The sequence below is a fragment of the Melanerpes formicivorus genome, unplaced genomic scaffold, assembly GCF_026170545.1.
Source record: "Melanerpes formicivorus ecotype bairdi unplaced genomic scaffold, bMelFor1.0.p_v2 SCAF_10, whole genome shotgun sequence".
Classification (NCBI taxonomy): domain Eukaryota; kingdom Metazoa; phylum Chordata; class Aves; order Piciformes; family Picidae; genus Melanerpes; species Melanerpes formicivorus.
The window spans coordinates 10,959,793-10,977,434 of NW_027142362.1; the positions used below are offsets into that span (position 1 = coordinate 10,959,793).

General features: G+C 55.9%; 1 protein-coding gene across 4 annotated transcripts in view; it reads right to left on the minus strand.

Annotated features, from left to right (window-relative positions):
- FRMD5 (FERM domain containing 5) overlaps nucleotides 1-4,200 on the minus strand; it is a 77,960-nt gene extending 73,760 nt beyond the window's left edge. For all 4 annotated transcript variants that reach the window (XM_068143627.1, XM_068143625.1, XM_068143626.1 and 1 more), the window contains exon 1: nucleotides 3,988-4,200. In XM_068143627.1, the coding sequence (XP_067999728.1) occupies nucleotides 3,988-4,089 (102 nt within the window). In that variant the 5' untranslated portion in view covers nucleotides 4,090-4,200. The remainder of the gene's footprint in view (nucleotides 1-3,987) is intronic.
- Between the last annotated feature and the right edge of the window lie 13,442 nt (nucleotides 4,201-17,642).

Consider the following 17,642-nt stretch of genomic DNA (forward strand, 5'->3'; position numbering starts at 1 on the left):
TCAGCTTGACAGGCTGCTGCTCCACCTCATTTCAACTCTGTTGTTACCTAGAAAGATTGGACCAGATGATCCTTGGGGTCCCTGGCATTCTGTGAATCTGTGATGTTCAGACAGCCCAGCCCAAAGTCCACCTCACTCTGTTTCTGACAACAGGTTGGACATCACTCCCTGTTCCCACACCCTAGCTGTGGTGGGGGGAGGGGAAGCTCTGGGACCAGATCTGGTTCGAGGTATGCCTGCCAACACCAGGGTGGGGGTTGAAAAGAGATGATCTTTGAGGTCCCTTCCAGCACAAACCATTCCATCAATCCATGAATCTAAACCTGCAGGCACAAATGTTCCTGGTTTCTGGTGCTCCCAGCAGCAGGGAGCAAACTCTGGTGCAGAAGACATCATCTGAGCCCAGGACTTAAGAGGAGAGCCCCACTGGGCGAGCAGCGGTCTGGTAACCTACTTCCCAGCGCCAGAAACGGGGAACTCGGAGAAGATAAAAAGGTAATGAACAAATAACCTTCGCCGAGCACGCGCCGCACAAACCCCACGGCTCCCCTTTGTGCTGACCGCCCGTTATTAATGATCCTGTCAGGCCTCCTAATGAACTTTGTGCTTCATGTGGAAACAGGGGGTTTGTCCAAGAGCCTCCTCGAGAGGCTCATTGCCATTTATCCCCAATCTGAGGCAGAAAGTTCTGACGTTCCGAGCCTAGGAAACTGCATTTGGATGCCGATTCCCTCATGTCCCCACGTCCGCGCCCTGCTCCTGAGGTCTGAGGCACAGCATCGCTCTCCTTCTGGGGGGGATGCTCGATGAGGGTTCAGCAAACCCTTAATTATTTCAAAGCCTTTTACGCCACGGTGGAGAATTCAAACCATTTCCTCAGACAAGCAGCTCAGTCACAGGGAAGCCACAGCGGGCAGGGAGCGTCGGGGTTTTCAAAGCTGCCTTTATTCCAGCGGCGGCTGCGAGGCTGCTGGGCTGCCAACTGCTCCACGGTGTGTTGGGAGACAAGGTGGCAAACAGAAATTAAACACGCTGCCAGGGCAGCCCCATGCCATGGAGATGGACAAGAGCCCTTCAGGAATGGCTGCCCCCCTCTGCCAGCCTGGCTGCCCCCTGAGGACACGTCACCCATGGGAGCAGGGTCCGCAGCACACCACCAAGGGATGGAGCATTGCTGCCTTCTCGCAACCGATGGTCCCCAGGCTGGAAAAACCATCTTTATTGCTCTCAAATGTGGCTGGTGGTATGTAATATTACTAAACCAGCAGCTTTTATGAGTCAGGAAACCAAACATCATCTTCAGGCAGCTATTGAGTCCTGGCAAGGGGCTGAGATCCACAGGCAGACACACACCCAGTGGAGATGGACACTAGGATGATCTTCTCCCCAAAACAGAAAATTATGAGAATATGTTTAAGCAGACAAACAAACAAAATGGTTTATGGAGGTGCTGACCCACTGCAGACTGTCTGCAGCAGCTGTGTTCCCCATACACCATCCCTGAGCCTGATGGGGTTAAAAAAGCCGGAGCTGAGCTCTGCAGGCTCCTCCACCTGCTTGGATGGGCTCTTCGGGAGTGAAAATTAGGGTAAAAAAGAGGAAGAATTCATCCAAGCTCAGACAATAAAGCACTGGTTCAGCATGGGAATATTGGCAGTGTAAACACGGGATAATCAAACGAAAAAGGATTTATTCTGAAGTGGAATATTCAAGGTGTCACCCAGCAGCACCCAGCCCTTGCTCACCCAGACAGAGGTTAATTTTGGTGCCAGCTTTGCCCAGCGCCATTACCCAAGATGTAAATAAAAGCTTTTCAAATCAGCTCTGCCTCCCCTGCCTCCTCCTCCCCACCCCCCAGCCCAGGAGAAGCCCGGTGACACATCCGATGGGCCACACTCCAGGGAGGGTGCAGACCCCACCGCAGCCCCACACGGCGCTGGGCTGAGCGACACAAACACCCTCACGCTGCAACAAACCCACAAAACCCCACAAACCACAAAGTTCTCCACTCCCCAGCCGAGCGCCAGCACCGCGGACGGGAGCGGTGGCTGAGCCTTTGGGCAGTTTCTCCCTGTTTCAGTCAAAAATAGAAATGCATCCATCAGAGCCAACAGGCAGGGAGACAGCCCGGGTGAGGAAGAGCTCCGGAGCTCGGCACCACGCGAGGGATCCGCGCCGGTGGGGGAATGACCTTCAAAACTCATTCACCACTCCAGCCTCCTCGGAGAGGGGTAGCTCGCTCCCTGCCTGCTCTGATCCTGCACAGATTATCAATATCTGGCTTCCCAAGCAGCACGGAAGCCACAGAAAACAAACATTCAGCTGGGGTAACCTTGGCAGTGAGGGGAACAGGAGCTCCTTCCCCATACCTTAGGCCAGGCAAGCTGAGCAGCAGGATCCACCACTCACTGTGCTCAGCAGACACCAAGGCACTGAAATATGGGATGGAGTTATGTTTGCTCTTAGTAATAATAATAAAAAAGACACGCAGAATGACGCCACCTTCTTAAATTATCCTGAGGGCAGAGGATCCAGATTCCTCCCAGCTGCCTCGCCTACACCTTCTCCCCCCAAACTCCAGCTCTCCATTTAATTTCCCCCAGAATCAGTTGTGTTCATGCAAACCCAACCAGGTTGCCGTTAAGAGTTGTTTACTGGGTCACACTTTACAACCCGGGGTGGGGGGGGGAGGCGAGGGAGGGAGCAGCATTAGCATTCCCCAGCCCTTCTTTGCACGAAACACCGCTAGGTTTGAGCTATTTGAGGGGATTTAAGCAGAAATGACGGTGCCTCCCCAGCCTGCAGCACTCCCTTAGCATTTAAAGCGTAGTTCTGCCTGGGGATGAAAAGCTGCTCCCTCCTCCTCCTCCTCCTCGGAGCAGGGGGAACAGGGAGACCCCGAGAAGACTGGAAGGTGGGAGCTGGGTGTTATTGAGTCACCTTTACCCAAAACTCTGCTCCGAATTTTTCCACTGGCTGTGGACTGGGCTGCAGCCAGCTGGTACCAGCAGAGTTGTGAGTGCTCCAGCTGGGAGAGCTCCTTTGCAGGGATAATTGTGGGAACGGAGAAAGAAAAGCCTCCTCCGATGCTCCTCTCAGCCCTCCAGCCCCAAGGTCCCGTTACCCAACCACTGGCAGCAGGGATGCTGAGGGTTTGTTTGGCTTTGGGGTTGTTTTTTTTGGCTAGTTTTTGGAAATACAACCTTGGTCCCGCGCAGACCGAGGCAATGACAGGGCGGAGGGCCACTGCCACTGCCCCGGGTCCGGGTCCCGGTCCCCGTCCTGCCCCAGCACACGGGGAGCGGCAGAGGCTCTCCCGGTCCCCTCCTCTCTGAGCCCTGCTCCGGACAATTACAAAATCCAGCCACTCATTAGGGCAGACCTACCGAGGGAGGCAGAACCGGGGCACCCCTGGATGCGGCGGAGGCCGGGGTGAGCCCTCCCGGCCCGGCAGCATCCCCGGTACATCCACCGCTGCTCGGTACAGCGCCCGTACATTCAGCAGTGACCGGTACACCCCGGCACTTTACTTCGCACCCGAGTCCGATCCGCGCAGCCTCCGCAGCCGGCACCGCTGAGCTCCGCGGGGCCCGGCCGCGGCTGCCCCCGGTTCCCCGGGCTGTTCCTGCCCCGCTTCAGCGCCGACAGCGCTCCGGTGATTGCAGACATCCCCAGCCCCGGTGGTCTCCGCGCTAGCCCCGCACACCTCCGCGGCGGGGGGCGGCGGAGCAGGGCTGGGGGAGAGTCTTCCCTGTAGCGGCGGGAACCGGGGATGGGGGGCGGGGGGCGTCCGCCTTTGTTCACAGCGGCGGCGGGGCAGAAGCAGCACCCCACCACCATCATTCCCACCCCCCCAGCTCTGCCGCTCCTTTTGTCTGCCGGCTGCGGGCTGCAGCGCCGCGGCTGCGGGGGCACCGCGACCCCGGTACGGGGTTGTCCGTTCCCCGATGCCCCCCTAGGACCCTTCAGGCCCCCCGGGCCGCTGACCTGGATGGTGCAGGTGTACTCGCTGTCGTCCAGCAGCCGCACAGTGCAGTTGTACTCGCGGTCCAGGTTCCTGCTGCTGCCGCTCATCCACCTGCTCAGCATCTTCCCGGGGGCGCGGAGCAGCACGGAGCTACCGGCGGAGCCTCCGCTCACATCCCGCTGCCGGGGCGGTGCGGGGTGGTGCGGGGCGGGGCACCGGGATCAGCCCCCCCCCAGCCCCAGCCCCGGCTCCAGCCCCAGCCCCGGCCCTGCCGCTGCGGAGCGGAGCCGCCGAGCGCAGAGCCCGGGCCGCGGAGCTCGGCGGGTGGGGTGGGGGGGAGGGGGCAGAGGCAGGGCCCGGGGATCTGGGGGGCGGGGGGGGGTGCCCACGGACACACACGGCCCCGCCGGCAGAGGCTTGCGGGGGCCAATCTCTGCGCCGCGGCCGTGACGGGCTCCGCCGCAAACCAATGCGGCAGGGGAGGCGCGGAGCCACCGCCCCCACCGGGCGTCCTGGGGGGGTCCGCGGGTGCGGGGGAGGGAGGGGAGAAGCGGGGGCTGGGTGCTTGATGCCGAGCCGGGCGGTGGGAGGGGGGCGGAGGGGGCAAGGGGGTTCCCGGAGACGTCGGAGTGGGTTGCCGGCGTGCTGAGCCCATGCCGCTAAACACACCCAGGGGCAGCGGTGGCTGGGGGGTGCTGGGGGGTGCAAAGCTGGACACGAGCCAGCACCGGTCACTCCCAGCCCCAGACGAGTCCTGGGCTGATCCCCAGCAGCATGGGCAGCAGGGACAGGGAGGGCATTCTGCCCCTCTGCTGCACTCTGCTGAGACCCACCTGCAGTGCTGGGGCCAGCCCTGGAGTCCTCAGCTCAGCACAGACAGGGACTTGTTGGAGCGGGTCCAGAGGAGACCACAGCAAACATAGGAGGGCTGGAAGCCTTGTGCTATGCAGCTAGGCTGAGAGAGTTGGGTTTGTTCAGCCTGGAGAAGAGAAGGCTCCAGGGAGACCTTCTGGTGCCCTTTCAGGACTTCAAGGGGCCAGTCAGAAAGGTGGGGCCAGATTTTTGAGCGGGGCCTGTTGTGGCAGGACAAGGGGTGATGGTTTGAACTAAAACAGGGAGATGCAGACTGGAGAGAAAGGAAAAATGTTTGACCCTGAGGGTGGTGAGAGCCTGGCCCAGGTTGCCTATAGAGGTGTGAGCTGCCCCATCCCTAGAACCATTGCAGGTCAGGTTGTTTGGGGCTCTGAGCAACCTGCTCTCGTTGCAGATGTGCCTGATGACTGCAGGGGGGTTGCACTGGATGAGCTTGAAAGGTCCCTTCCTACCCAAACCAGTCTATGACCTCCTGCCCACAGGAAGAAGGACAGGGCAGGGGTGCAGCCCCCTGCTGCAATGAGCCTGACAGGGGATGTGGAGCAGGCTCTGGAGGGTTCTTGGAGGGTATCCTCACCCCAGAGCAGGTGAACGGAGCTGAGGTGTGGAAACAAACAGCTCCATCTCTGGTTCTTGTACAACTGGGACTCTCAGGTGGTCAGTGAGCTCCTGCATGCTGCTCTGGAGAAATGAAACAACCTAGTGGTGGTGTCAGCAGTGACCAGGGATGGGAGCCTAGCCAGCAGTGCTGCAGAACTCCAGCCGTGGACACTGCCTGCCTACTTGTCACACTCCCTCCACACTCACCCTGCAGAGAGGGGTTCCAGCAGTGCTCCCACGACCCCCCACAGCTCCACACATACTAGACAATGCCTGGACCAAACAGGCCACAGCGAGGGGCTGTGTTAAGGTGCCTCCAGTCTGTCCCACTGCAGCACAGGCACCTTCCCAGCTCAGCCCATCTTCTCCTGGAGACTCTTGTCCATCCCCTGCAGCAGCACTCAGAGGCTGCAGCACAGCTCCTGTCCTCCCTCTGAGTCCCAGCCCTAGACTCCTACTTCACAGCTAACCGCTCCTATCATTTCGGCTCCAGCTTTGTTCAATCTCTGCCTTCCCAACCAAAGAGATGTTTCTAACCCCACGCTCCTCACCTTTCCCTGGGCAGCACAGGCTCCCCCCCAACCCTTCCAGGCCTTTCTCTGCTGCAGTGCATCCCTTCCTGCCCCACACTGGCTAGCAAACCTCTTCCCAGCTCCTCTCCAAAGGAGAACTGCTCCAAGGTGGCCCTCCAGCCTCACATATCCCTGACACAGGCTCATGTATCCTCACTGTGGGAAGGACATGTGAGGCTGGGATCCATGTAGGACTGGGATCTTGGTGCTTTTCTTTGAGGTCATACAGCTCAGGGATTGTCCCCATGATGGTAACAAGAGATGGGTCTTTCCCAGCCCCTGCTTCCCACGCTGGGTCTGCCCAACAGGCTGGGTGCAGCCTTGTGATAGTTGTGCTCATAGAGGGACCACAGTGGAGGACCAGGATCTGTTATCTTGGATCCAACAGGCATCTAAATAATCCAACTGGATCTAAACATCCAATTAATGTAAATGGCAGAGTGGGAAGGAGACATCAGAGGCAGTGGTGCTGCAGCAGGAGACGCAGACAGCGGACAGCATCTTGAAGACCACTTCATTCTGCTAGAAAAGGTGATGGCCGAGGCAGAGATGTGGCAGAGACAGACTGTCTGTCGGGAGCCCAACTCCTGCAGCTCCCAGGAGGAGGACAGGCAGTGCCCAGCGCGTTGCTGGGAGCCGCGGTGCAGCACCCAGAACAACAAGGGCGCTTTTCAGGCGGCGCGGGGCTGGCTCCCCAACCATCTGGGCACTCTCACAAAGATGCTTGTATGCACTAAAGGAGCTGCTACTTTGTCATGGAGCCCACTCTGCATAAATTGCTCTCATCTGCCTCAGAGCTCCCTTCTGAACCAGCTGAGCTGTTAATGAAGAATGGGATCCTCAGCCTTGGCAGGTGCTGCTTTCACCGGGAACAGAAGCTCGGGAGCCAGCTGAGCGGCTTAATGAGGAGAGCATTCACGGCACGGCCGCCGCAGCTCTGCCAGGCAGTCTCTCGCCCCTGGCCTGCTCGGCTGCCGACTTTGTTCCTCCACCGAGTTCTGCCGAGTTTTTTGACACAGAAGTGGCCTTTCTTGACAAAGACCCTCGTGGGGGCAATGCAGGAGCCCCTTGATCAAGCCCACCCCCCAGCCTTAGAAGGGGGAATGCTACTCTGAGCGACCTGCTCTAGCTGCAAATGTCCCTGCTGACTGCAGGGGGGTGGGTTGGACTGGATGAGCTCTAGAGGTCACTTCTAACCCAAACCATTCTAAGCTTCTCCATCAAACAACCTGAAAAGGACCTATCCAAGCCTGGGAGATGCCTTTATCAAACCCCTCTCTGTTCTGCTTTGCTGGACAGCAATGTGGTTTTGATGAGTAATGTCCCTTTCCCCCCTCCCTTTTTAATAATTAACACAGTAAATCCCACATGGAATTCTCCATGTTTGGAGTCTCCATTACTTGCAGTTTTGTGCTCAAGCTGTAGCTGTCTTTGAATTCTGAGATGTATTTGTTTTCCAGCAGGTGATCTTCACTCAGGGATTGTGTCTAAAATCCCCAGGAGGACAAAACAGAGTCATCTCTGCTGCTCAGAGGAGCAGAAAGTTCCCCACAAGGGAAGCATGAAGCCCATCCTGAGGGTGACACATGCAGCACAAACTCTTCTGAAGTGCCCAGCACCCAGCAGGAGAAGGGACTGCAGAGCTGTGGGTGAGGAGCCCTGCTGATGGGCTATCAGGATGCAATTTGTTTCTGCTGAGGGGCAGAAACTGAGCCCTGGTGGTTTCATGATAAGATCAAGGTTGTACCACAAGCCCCCTCAAAGGGCATTGAGGTGCTGGAGCTGGGCCAAAAAAGGGCAACACAACTGGTGAAGGGTCTGAAGAACAGATCTAGTGAGGAGCAACTGAGGGACCTAGGATTGTTCAGCCAGGAGGAAGGGAGGCTGAGGGGAGACCTGCTGGCTCTCTACAACTCCCTGAAAGGAGTTTGCAGCCAGGTGGGGATTAGTCTCTCCTCCCAAGGAACCAAGTGATAGGACAAGAGGAAATGGTTTCAGGTTGCCCAAGGGGAGGTTCAGGTTGGACATGAGGAACAATTTCTTCATGGAAAGGGTTGTCAAGACCTGGCCCAGGCTGCCCAAGGGAGGTGGTGGAGTCCCCATCCCTGGAGGGCTTTAAAAGATGTTTGGATGAGGAGCTGAGGGACATGGGTTAGGACTGAGGTAAGGGTTGGACTCGATGATTTGAACAGTCTCTTCCATCCAAACGACTCTGTAATTCCATCATTCCTGGGAAATGGTTACCTCCAAGAGGCAGAGCCTGTATCTTCTGCCAGGTTCCCTATGGGACCAGTGCCACCAGCCTTTCATTTGCTCTTAAGGACTCTCCTTAGGCTCTCCATCCCTGGATTCATAGAATCATAGAATTGCTTCAATTGGAAAAGACTTCTAAGATCAGCAAATCCAGCTTCAATCTGAGACCACCACAGCTCATGGGTGCCATGTCCACCCATTTCCTTAACACCTCCAGAGACAGAGACTCCATCACCTCCCTAGGAAACCTGTTCCAATGCCTTAACTTTCCTCACAGTCAAATTTCTCATGGTGGGAAGCTCACTGCCCACTCTCAGCACCACCTGCCAGAGAAAGATGTTTGAGGAGAACAGAGACAGCACAAGGTGTGACTATTCACACTGTCACCTCCCAGCAAACAACTGCTTTGGGTTGAGACCCTGCCTGCAGAGCTGGAGCGGGAGGCTCCAGGCTGGAGGCAGGGAGAGATGGGGCAGGCAGGATCTTCTCCTCTGAGTCACTACTTTGGCCAGCACTTACATCACCAGCCCTCAAAAGGGCAAATACCAGTGGCAGTCTCCTTGAGCACTCACCAGGGTAACACTGACACATGTTCCCAGCAGCTCCTTGTGCTCTGCTTTGTGTGGGGGGAACACAAAGAGGGAGAAGTTCTGAATCCTGCCAGGAATCCAGCTGCAGTATCCCTGGCATTCTAATCACAGACCCTTCCTGTGAAGGGGATCTCTGCCCCCATGTCTGTGACACTTTACTGTGAACTGGGGCAGGAGGCAAACAGATTACTGGGGCTGCCTTTCCCTAACAACACACCCAGTGAAATTTGCCTTGGTCCACCACTTCCCTTGTGATATCTCTTATGGTTCTTGTCATATTTGGAGGCATTTCCCTGAGAGTCCTGCTTCTTGCTCTCCATGACTGAGAAGTAATCACAGGCTCTGTCAGGAAAACATCATCTATCCTACAGTAGTCACCAAACTGTTTCAGTTGGAGACCCCTCCTATTGCAGAAGAAGGCTGGAAAATGTGAGGCATATGGACCAGAGGGTGCTCAGCAGGGTGCAGAAATAAGACAGCAGGAAAAGCCGCCTGGGGATTCTTTCCTCTCCAACTCAGGCTCTGCCCCCCCCCCCACCACCACCTCCTGATGTTCATAGGTTCATAGAATGGTTTGGGTTGGAAAGGACCTTAAAGCTCATCTAGTTCCAAAGCCCTGCCACGGACAGGGACACCTCCCACTAGACCAGGTTGCTCAAGGCTTCATGCTCAACCATGAGGTCTTGGATTTGCTCGTGCTGTCCCTGATGTGCACGCAGAAACTTCAGTGTAAGTAACCACTTACTGTTCAAGGATGGTTGAGGGACTTGGGCACATAACCCAATGAGACTTGGGTACCACAAGCCTGATCAGCTCTGCTGAAATCTTGTCCTTTAAGTAGAAACTCTCATCTGTCCAGAGCTCCCATCCTCCCACCACCCTAGGAGCAGGACCAAGCTCCCTGGGCACCAGCAGTTCCTGAGGAGGTGCAGAAGAGCCCTTACAGCACTAGAGCCAGCATCCAAACCAGCCACAACGAGTGGGAGGACATCAGGCATGGGAGGACCCAGGCACTACTGGAATTCGGTTGGCATTTCACTGCAGGGGAAGATGGGAATGCCCTGGGGCAGCTGCAAAGGGCAGGCGTGTGGGGACCATCCAGTGCTGGCTTTAGGAGCTGTAGGGCTGGGTCTGCAGCCCAGATGAGCAGGAGAAGCCAAGTGCATGGTTGTGGGTCCCACTATGCATGATGGGGTAGGTGGGATGGCGACAAGCAGGGATGGCACTGAGACATGGGGACAGGTGTTGGGGGGACAGCTATTGGGAAGGACTCTTCTCACCATAACCAGAGAGGGGAGAGACTTGGTGAGCCCTTGCAGAAAAACTTCCCCACAACTGCCAGAACTCCACATTTCCCCAAACAGTGAGAGCTGGACAGGCTGCAGAGCCAGGTGAGAGAAACCTCATGAAGTACAACCAGGCCAAGAGTAGGTCCTGCACCTGGGGAGGAACAACCCTCTGCACCAGTACAGGTGAGGGGTGACCTGATGAAAAACTGCTCTGTAGAGAAGTACCTGGGAGAGCTGGAGGACAAGGTCACCATGGTCCAGCAATGTGTCCTCATGGCCAAAAGTGGCACTGGTCTCCTGGACTACATTAAAAAGAGTGTGACCAGCAGATCAAGCAAAGTTCTCCTCCCCCTCTACTCTGCCCTACTGAGGTGACATCTGGAGTTCTGGATCCCCAGATCAAGAGAGAGAGGGAACTCCTGGAGAGTGTCCAGCAGAAGCTACAGAGATGCTGAAGAGCTTGGAGCATCTCTGTGAGGAGGAAAGGCTGAGAGCCCTGGGGCTGTTGAGCCTGGGGAAGAGCAGCCTGAGAGGGGACCTGATGAATGTTCAGCAAGAGCTAAAGAGTGGGGGGCAAGAGGCTGGGGCCAGACTCTTCTCAGTGGTGCCCAGGGACAGGACAAGGGGCAGTGAGCACAAACTGGAACCCAGGAGGTTCCATCTGAACAGGAGGAGAAACTTCTTTGGTGTGAGGGTGCTGGAGCCCTGGAGCAGGCTGCCCAGAGAGGTTGTGGAGTCTCCTTCTCTGGAGAGCTTCCAAACCCCCCTGGCCATTGTGATCCTGGGCAAGCTGCTGTGCCCTGGCTTTAGCAGGGAGGTTGGACTGGATGATCTCCAGAGGTCCCTTCCAAACCCCACTATGCAGAGATTCTGTGAAAGAGGGCTGGAGGCTCTTCCTTTCTATCTGCACAGCATTTCCACAGCCTTGTTGGGAGGAGAAAGTCTGCCCTGGCAGTCCCAGCTTGCTGCTGGAGGCAATGGTTCCACAGACAGATACGGAATGACAACTGCCTGCCACAGCACTCCCAGCCCATGGGCCTCATCCTGCTGCCCTTGGTCGGGCTGTGACACGCTGTGATGGCACGCTGGTGCCAGTGGGCTGGGGAATCAACTGCTCAGTCAGTGATATTCCAAAGCAGGAGGAAGAGGTGAAGCTCCATGACTGGAGCACACATAGGGCAGAGGTCTTAGAGCATTGTCTTCCAACAGGCAGAGGGAAGAGCAGTCCTAAGCCTCAGAGGTGGTCCTGAGGTATGTTCATGTCCATGCTGCAGGCACGCTTCCCCCACCTCACTTTTATTTTTCCCTTAAATATGTTTACAATTACTGCCTTCAGATTGTTTCTGCTAGAACCCCATTGTCTGCTGAGAAGGGACCCCTGGGGTGCTTCTGCATCTGTAAATCCAACAGCCTGGGTTGAGTCTTTACTGTTTATTATCTTCATTTTGTGTACAGATTTGGGGGGTGGGGGGGGGAATTGGAGCTGCAAGAGAACTGCAGAGAGAATTTGTGTGTTGGCAGAGATGTCACTGGGCTGTCAGCTGGGAGAGGGCAATCCCCACCACTTCAGAGCCTGGGGCATTCCCTGCACATCTTGGGTGGAAAGAGATGGAGAGAGTTGTGGTAGCAATTCAGAGCCCACCTGTGGGCTGTGAGTGCCCCAAGGTGCTGCTGTCCCTGGAGATGATCTTCAAACATGCTGCTGTCTTGGTGGCACAAACCTATTTGGCCACTGACTGAGACTCCCACAGCTCAGTGCTGGCTGGGGCCAGTTCTCCTTAAAGATCTTAATCCATGATCTGGACGAGGGGACTGAGGCACCCACTTGGGAGATGACACCAAACTGGGAGGCAGTGTTTTTCTGCTGGAGAGTAGGAAGGCTCTGCAGACAGATCTGGCCATGCTGGATCAGTGGGCCAAGGCCAATGGGAGGAGGTTCAACAAGGCCAAGTGCTGGGTCCAGCCCTTGGGTCACCATAACCCCATGGAATGCTCCAGGCTTGGGGCAGAGTGGCTGGAAACTGCCTGGTGGAAAAGGACATGGGGGTGCTGGTTGGAAGTGGTTTAAGACACAGTGTGAGCCTGGATGGCCAAGAAGGTCACCAGCATCCTGGCTGGTGTGGCCAGGAGTACCAGGGCAGGGATCATCCCTCTGTACTCAGCGCTGGTGGGGCTGCAGCTGAATTTCTGGGCTGAGTTTTGGGGCCCTGACTTCCAGAAGCACATTGAGGTGCCTGAGTTATTTAATCCCAGAAGATCAACACAAGGATGACATCCTCTGGTTCTGCAATAAGTGGCCTTTGCTCCACAGCTTGGATCCTCTGTACAGGTTGATGCATCCTAAGGAAAAATGATGCCTCTCCAAGTGTTTTCCTTGAGGGGTGGATGGGGAGGGGATGGGGAGAGGATGAAAGCTGGGGGTGTCCCGCGGTGCTGTAGCAGGGCTGGTCTCTGGGCACCACAGCAGCAGTGCTGGGTAACAAATCCAACATCCCCCTGCACTTGGGGAAACCCTGGGGCTTCAGCTTGGCTTTGTCTGGGGTTTGGTTGCTTTTCTTTGTGTAAAGTTACCCTTTTATTTAGAGTCAACATGAAACTCTCCCGTCCCTGCGGACCTCGGCGGGCTGCTGGAGTCAGAGACTCTGAGAGCTGCAGGAAAGCAATGGAAAAGGAGATGTTGTGCAGAGGAACTCAGACAGCTCCCCTAAGAAAAAAACATCCTTGTGGAAGCACTTTCAGGAAAGGGATTGGAATCTCTCCGAGCTGGTTGACGAATTACAAGCAGCTCATTTATCTGGGTTGTTGTCACAGCCTTGTCCCCAGCTTTTAGAGTCACAGAACAGAGGCTTCCCCTTCCCTGAGAGACTGAGAGGATTTGGGCTTTTGAGTCTGGAGAAGCAGCCTGAGGGAGGATCTCATCAAAGCTGATCAGTACTTCAGGGGTGGGTGTCAGGAGGGTGGGGCCAGGCTTTTTTCCAGTGGTTCCCAGTGACAGGACAAAAGGTTATGGGCACAAAGTGGAACATCAGAAATTCCATCTGAGCATGAATCAGTCATCATGGAAACACAATTGTTTGGGTTGGAAAAGACCTTTAAGATCATTGAATCCAACCAGCAACCTAAGACCACCACAGCCATTAAACTGTGATTTAAGGGCAGTGGAGCTCTGGAGCAGGCTGCCCACAGAGGTGGTGGAGTCTCCATCTCTGGAAACATTCCAAACTCACCTGGATGTGTTCCTGTGTGACCCTCTCCAGGTGACCCTGCCTTGGCAGGGGGGTTAGACTTAATCACCAGAGGTGCCTTCCAAACCCTACCATTCTGTGATTCCACTATGCTCTGCTTCCTCACTGCCTTCTCCTAAGCCAGCCCAGCATTCCTGTGTTGTGAGTGTGGGCTTTCCAGCCCCTGAGACACAGCCCAAGGGCTGCAGCTCCTTTATGGATCTATGAGGAGGAATAAATTGGAGCTGAGCAGCACTTTGAGGGTGCTGAAGCCCTGGACCAGGCTTTCTAGAGTGACTGTGAAGCCTCCTTCTCTTTACCAGCAAGGTTGGACTAGATGATCTCCAGAGGTCCCCTCCAGACCTCACCATGCTGGGATGCTGGGATTCTGTGAAGAGCAGCTGAGGCACACCATGCTCCAACACACTTACCTGGAGAGTTTTAATACAGCCAAGAAGAAAATGGGATGTGGGAGTGCAGGATCTCCTGGCAGTGCCCAGGCAGGGTGCGGCGATGACGCCAGAGATGCTCCTGGAAAGCCCTGGGAGAACACAGGGGCAGTGAAAGTGGCCAGTCACACCTTTCTGAGGCTGCCCCTGCAAGCCAAGAGCTGCTGGGCTCAGCCCTGCTCAGAGCAGGACACCCAGGTAAGGAGCAGGACATCTGGGCAAGGAGAAAGGATCCCACACCCAGTGAGCTGGGAACCAGGAGTGGCCAGCACAGGCTCCCAGACACCACAGCCCCTCCAGTCCCAGCCTCTTGAAATGGCAGGGAGTGCCAATGGCAAGGGGAGGGTTCCCATGGGAACGCAAAGTGCTGACATTTCAAAACTAAAAAAAGGCAAGAAGCAGTAAAGTGTCTGCTCAGCAGGACCAGGGGACCTGTGGCTATGATGCCTTCTCCTCTCCACTCTGCTCAAAGGCCTCTTGTGTCAGGACAAGGGGTGATGGTTTGAAGCGAAAGAGGGAGGTTCAGCCTGGAGAGAAGGAAGAAATGTTTGACCCTGAGGGTGGTGAGAGCCGTGAACATCACTGCATGCTGCTGTGACTCTGTGAGCTGCAGGCTCTCTCTTTCATGGTGGGCAATGGTTCCTTTAGAGATCTCAGAGGTTAGCTGCTCAGCTGAGCCCAAAGGTCCTCACCTCCCTGAAATTGTGCCAGGGGAGGTGTAGGGGAAATTTCTTTCTTGCAAGAGTGGTCAGGCATTGGGACAGGCTGCCCAGGGAGGTGGTGGAGTCACCACCCATGGAGGCGTTCAAGAAACCTGTGGCCATGGCACCTTGGGACATCATTTAATGGCCATGGTGGTGTTAGGTAAATGGCTGGACTCAATGATCTGAGAAGCCTTTTCCAACCCAAAGAATTCTGTGATTCTGTAACCCACAGCCAAACTGGGCTATGTGAGTGCACCAGCACTTGGGCATTTCTGGCTCTGGGAGGAAAAGCTGCTCCCAGCTCCCTTTCCTGCAGCAGCTGCTAGCATTGTGCTTGCTGGGTGCTCTCTCTGGATGTAGGGTAGATTGATATTGGACATTAGGAAGAAGTTCTTTACTATGAGGGTTGTGGAACACTGGAACAGGTTGCCCAGGGAAGTGGTGATGCCCCATCCCTGGAGATGTTCAAGCCCCATCCCAATATCGCCTTTTTAGGAGGCAGAACCACTCTGCTGAGCAGGCAGATGTGGAGGGAGAGGTTTCCCAAGCAACAGTAACCAGGTGAGAGCAGGACCCATCCTCCTCATTCTCTTCATCTTCCTCCTTCTCTTCACTCATCCTCCACACTCCTCCTCCTCACTCACCCTCCTCATCCTCCACAGTGGTGGGCTCTGGGTGCAAGCTGGGCAGCCAGGACCTTCTCCAGCCACCATCACCAAAGAGGGAGATCCGGCGGGAGCTGGAATTGCTGTTCTCTCTCACTAGCCCATGGATGGCAGTTGGCAGCTTGGGGCTGTCATGTAGGCCCAGCACACCTCTGGTGACAGTAGGGACAGTCACTATGCCTCCCCAGCTCCAGGGAGGGCAGGGCACCTTCTCCTGCAGGCTGCTGGCTGCTGCAGAGCCTATTTGCTAAACCATCTCATGCCTTGCACCCCCCCCAGTCCCGTCCCCCCCCCGAGCCTGCTCTCCTGCTCTGTCTCACTTCGTGACTGTGAGATGACAGCAGCAGGTTTATTGATGCCAAGCAAAGCTGCTCCTAAAAATACCCTCCAGAGCTGGGCGTGGGCAGCCCCCCACCCTGAGCCCTTGCTGCTGCCAGGCAGGTGGGCCCTAGGTGGGGGCAAAGACATCCCTGCTCCCAAACAGCCCTGCAGCCAGCCCAGGGGCTCTGCAGAACCCTGCAGCCCAAGATCCTTACAGCCACTACAACAAAGCACCTTCAGCCTGGCAACCTCTTCCCCAGGAGGGAACAAAGGAGTCCCCAGCTGAGGAGCATCCAGAGTGCTCTGCAGCACTTGCCCAGTGCAGCACCAGGAGAAGAAGAGTGAGTCATGGGCTGGGCAGCATCACTCACCTCCCAGACTGACTCATCATGGAGCACCACCACTCCTGGCCAGCTAGCTGACCTGTTTCTCCCTAAGGAAGGGAGCAAGCAAGGCAGGAAATGCTGCACTTCCACTATCCAGGGCTTTCAGCATCATAATCATGGAATGCCAGACTGGTTTGGGTGGGAAGGGACCTTTCAAGCTCATTCAGTCCAGCCCCCTGCAGTCAGCAGGGACATCCCCAACTAGAGCAGGTTGCTCAGTGCCCCCAGCAGCCTGACCTGTGATGGGTACAAGGATGGGACATCTCCCACCTCTCTGGCCAGCCTGAGCCAGGCTCTCACCACCCCTTCTCCCTTCTCTCCAGTGTGAATCTCCCTCTTTTAGTTCAAACCATCACCCCTTGTCCTGTCACAACAGGCCCGACTCAGAAGTCTGCCCCCCACCTTTCCAATCGACTCTTTAAGCACTGAAAGGCCACCAGGTCTCTCTGGAGACCTTCTCTTTTCCAGGCTGAACAACCTCAACTTTCTCAGCCTGATCTCACAGCAGAGGGCTTCCAGCCCTCCCATCATTGCTGTGGTCTCCTCTGGCCCCTCTCCAACAGGTCCCTGTCTCTGCTGTGCTGAGGACTCCAGAGCTGGCCCCAGCACTGCAGATGGGATCTCAGCTGAGCACAGCAGAGGGCCAGAACCCCCTCCCTGCTGCCCATGCAGAACTACTGGGCACTAGCACAGGCAGAGGTCCTGAGCAACATCTCTGTCTCCTCATATCGTCCCAGCAGCCACTGACCACCCCACCCACAGCAAAGCCACTTGTTGCTGCCTTCATTAAGAACTAGCAGCAGTCCTAACATCAAGACACTGCCAGGTGAGGTAGTTTCTATCCCTCTCTTATATGCCTTAGGGACAGGAGGACATGGGACATCCTGCAGTTTCTGCACAGCCTCCCTGCCTGGCCTCAGAGGTGCTCAGAGTATGCTTTGGGTGCAGGCAGCTGCCTGGAGCTCCAGATCTCCAGGATGGCCAAAGGCAACAGTTGTCTCAGACTTGATGAAGGAGACAGAATGAGTTCCTTTGTCTTAGATTCATAGATTCATAGAATGGTTTGGGTTGGAAGGGACCTTAAAGATCATCTAGTTCCAAACCTCCCTGTAATGGGCAGGGACACCTTCCACCAGGTTGCTCAAGACCAACACTGATCCTGGTCCATGTTGCTGAGGGGCAGGAGCCCCTGCCTGCACCTGGCAGTGAGAGATGGGTGTCCAGCAGACAGTGCTCCTGTAGGGAGAGTCTCTTAGCTGCCTCACTGGCTCACTCTCACTGAAGTACAAAGTGATCTCACTGGTTTGATTGCCTTAGCCCATCATCCTCTCCCAGGAGGACACAAGGAGCTGCCTTCTGCCGTTGGTTTCACGGCTCCCAGGCGGAGTTTCCAATCTGGAGTTAGGGAAGCAAATCCACCTTCAGGACGTGGATGTGTTGAAAGCAGACAAGCTGTTCTACCAGGGATGGCTTCCCAACAACAGGACCATGAAGAGGTGCTGACAGACTGTTTGTCACTGATGGTGTTTGCTCCACAACCACTCATTAGAGGACTGAAGATGCAGGGATCTGGAGCAGGGGACAGTGGTGCTGTCACAGCTTCTTGCTTTGAGCCACGTTCTGAGCTGGGCTGAGCTGGGACAACCCCACTGGAGCCTTGCAGGATCCTGGGAGGGCAGCTCAGGGTTGCTCCATCCTAATGTGGGTATGAATCACAGAACAATAGAATGGTAGGGGGTTGGAAGGGAC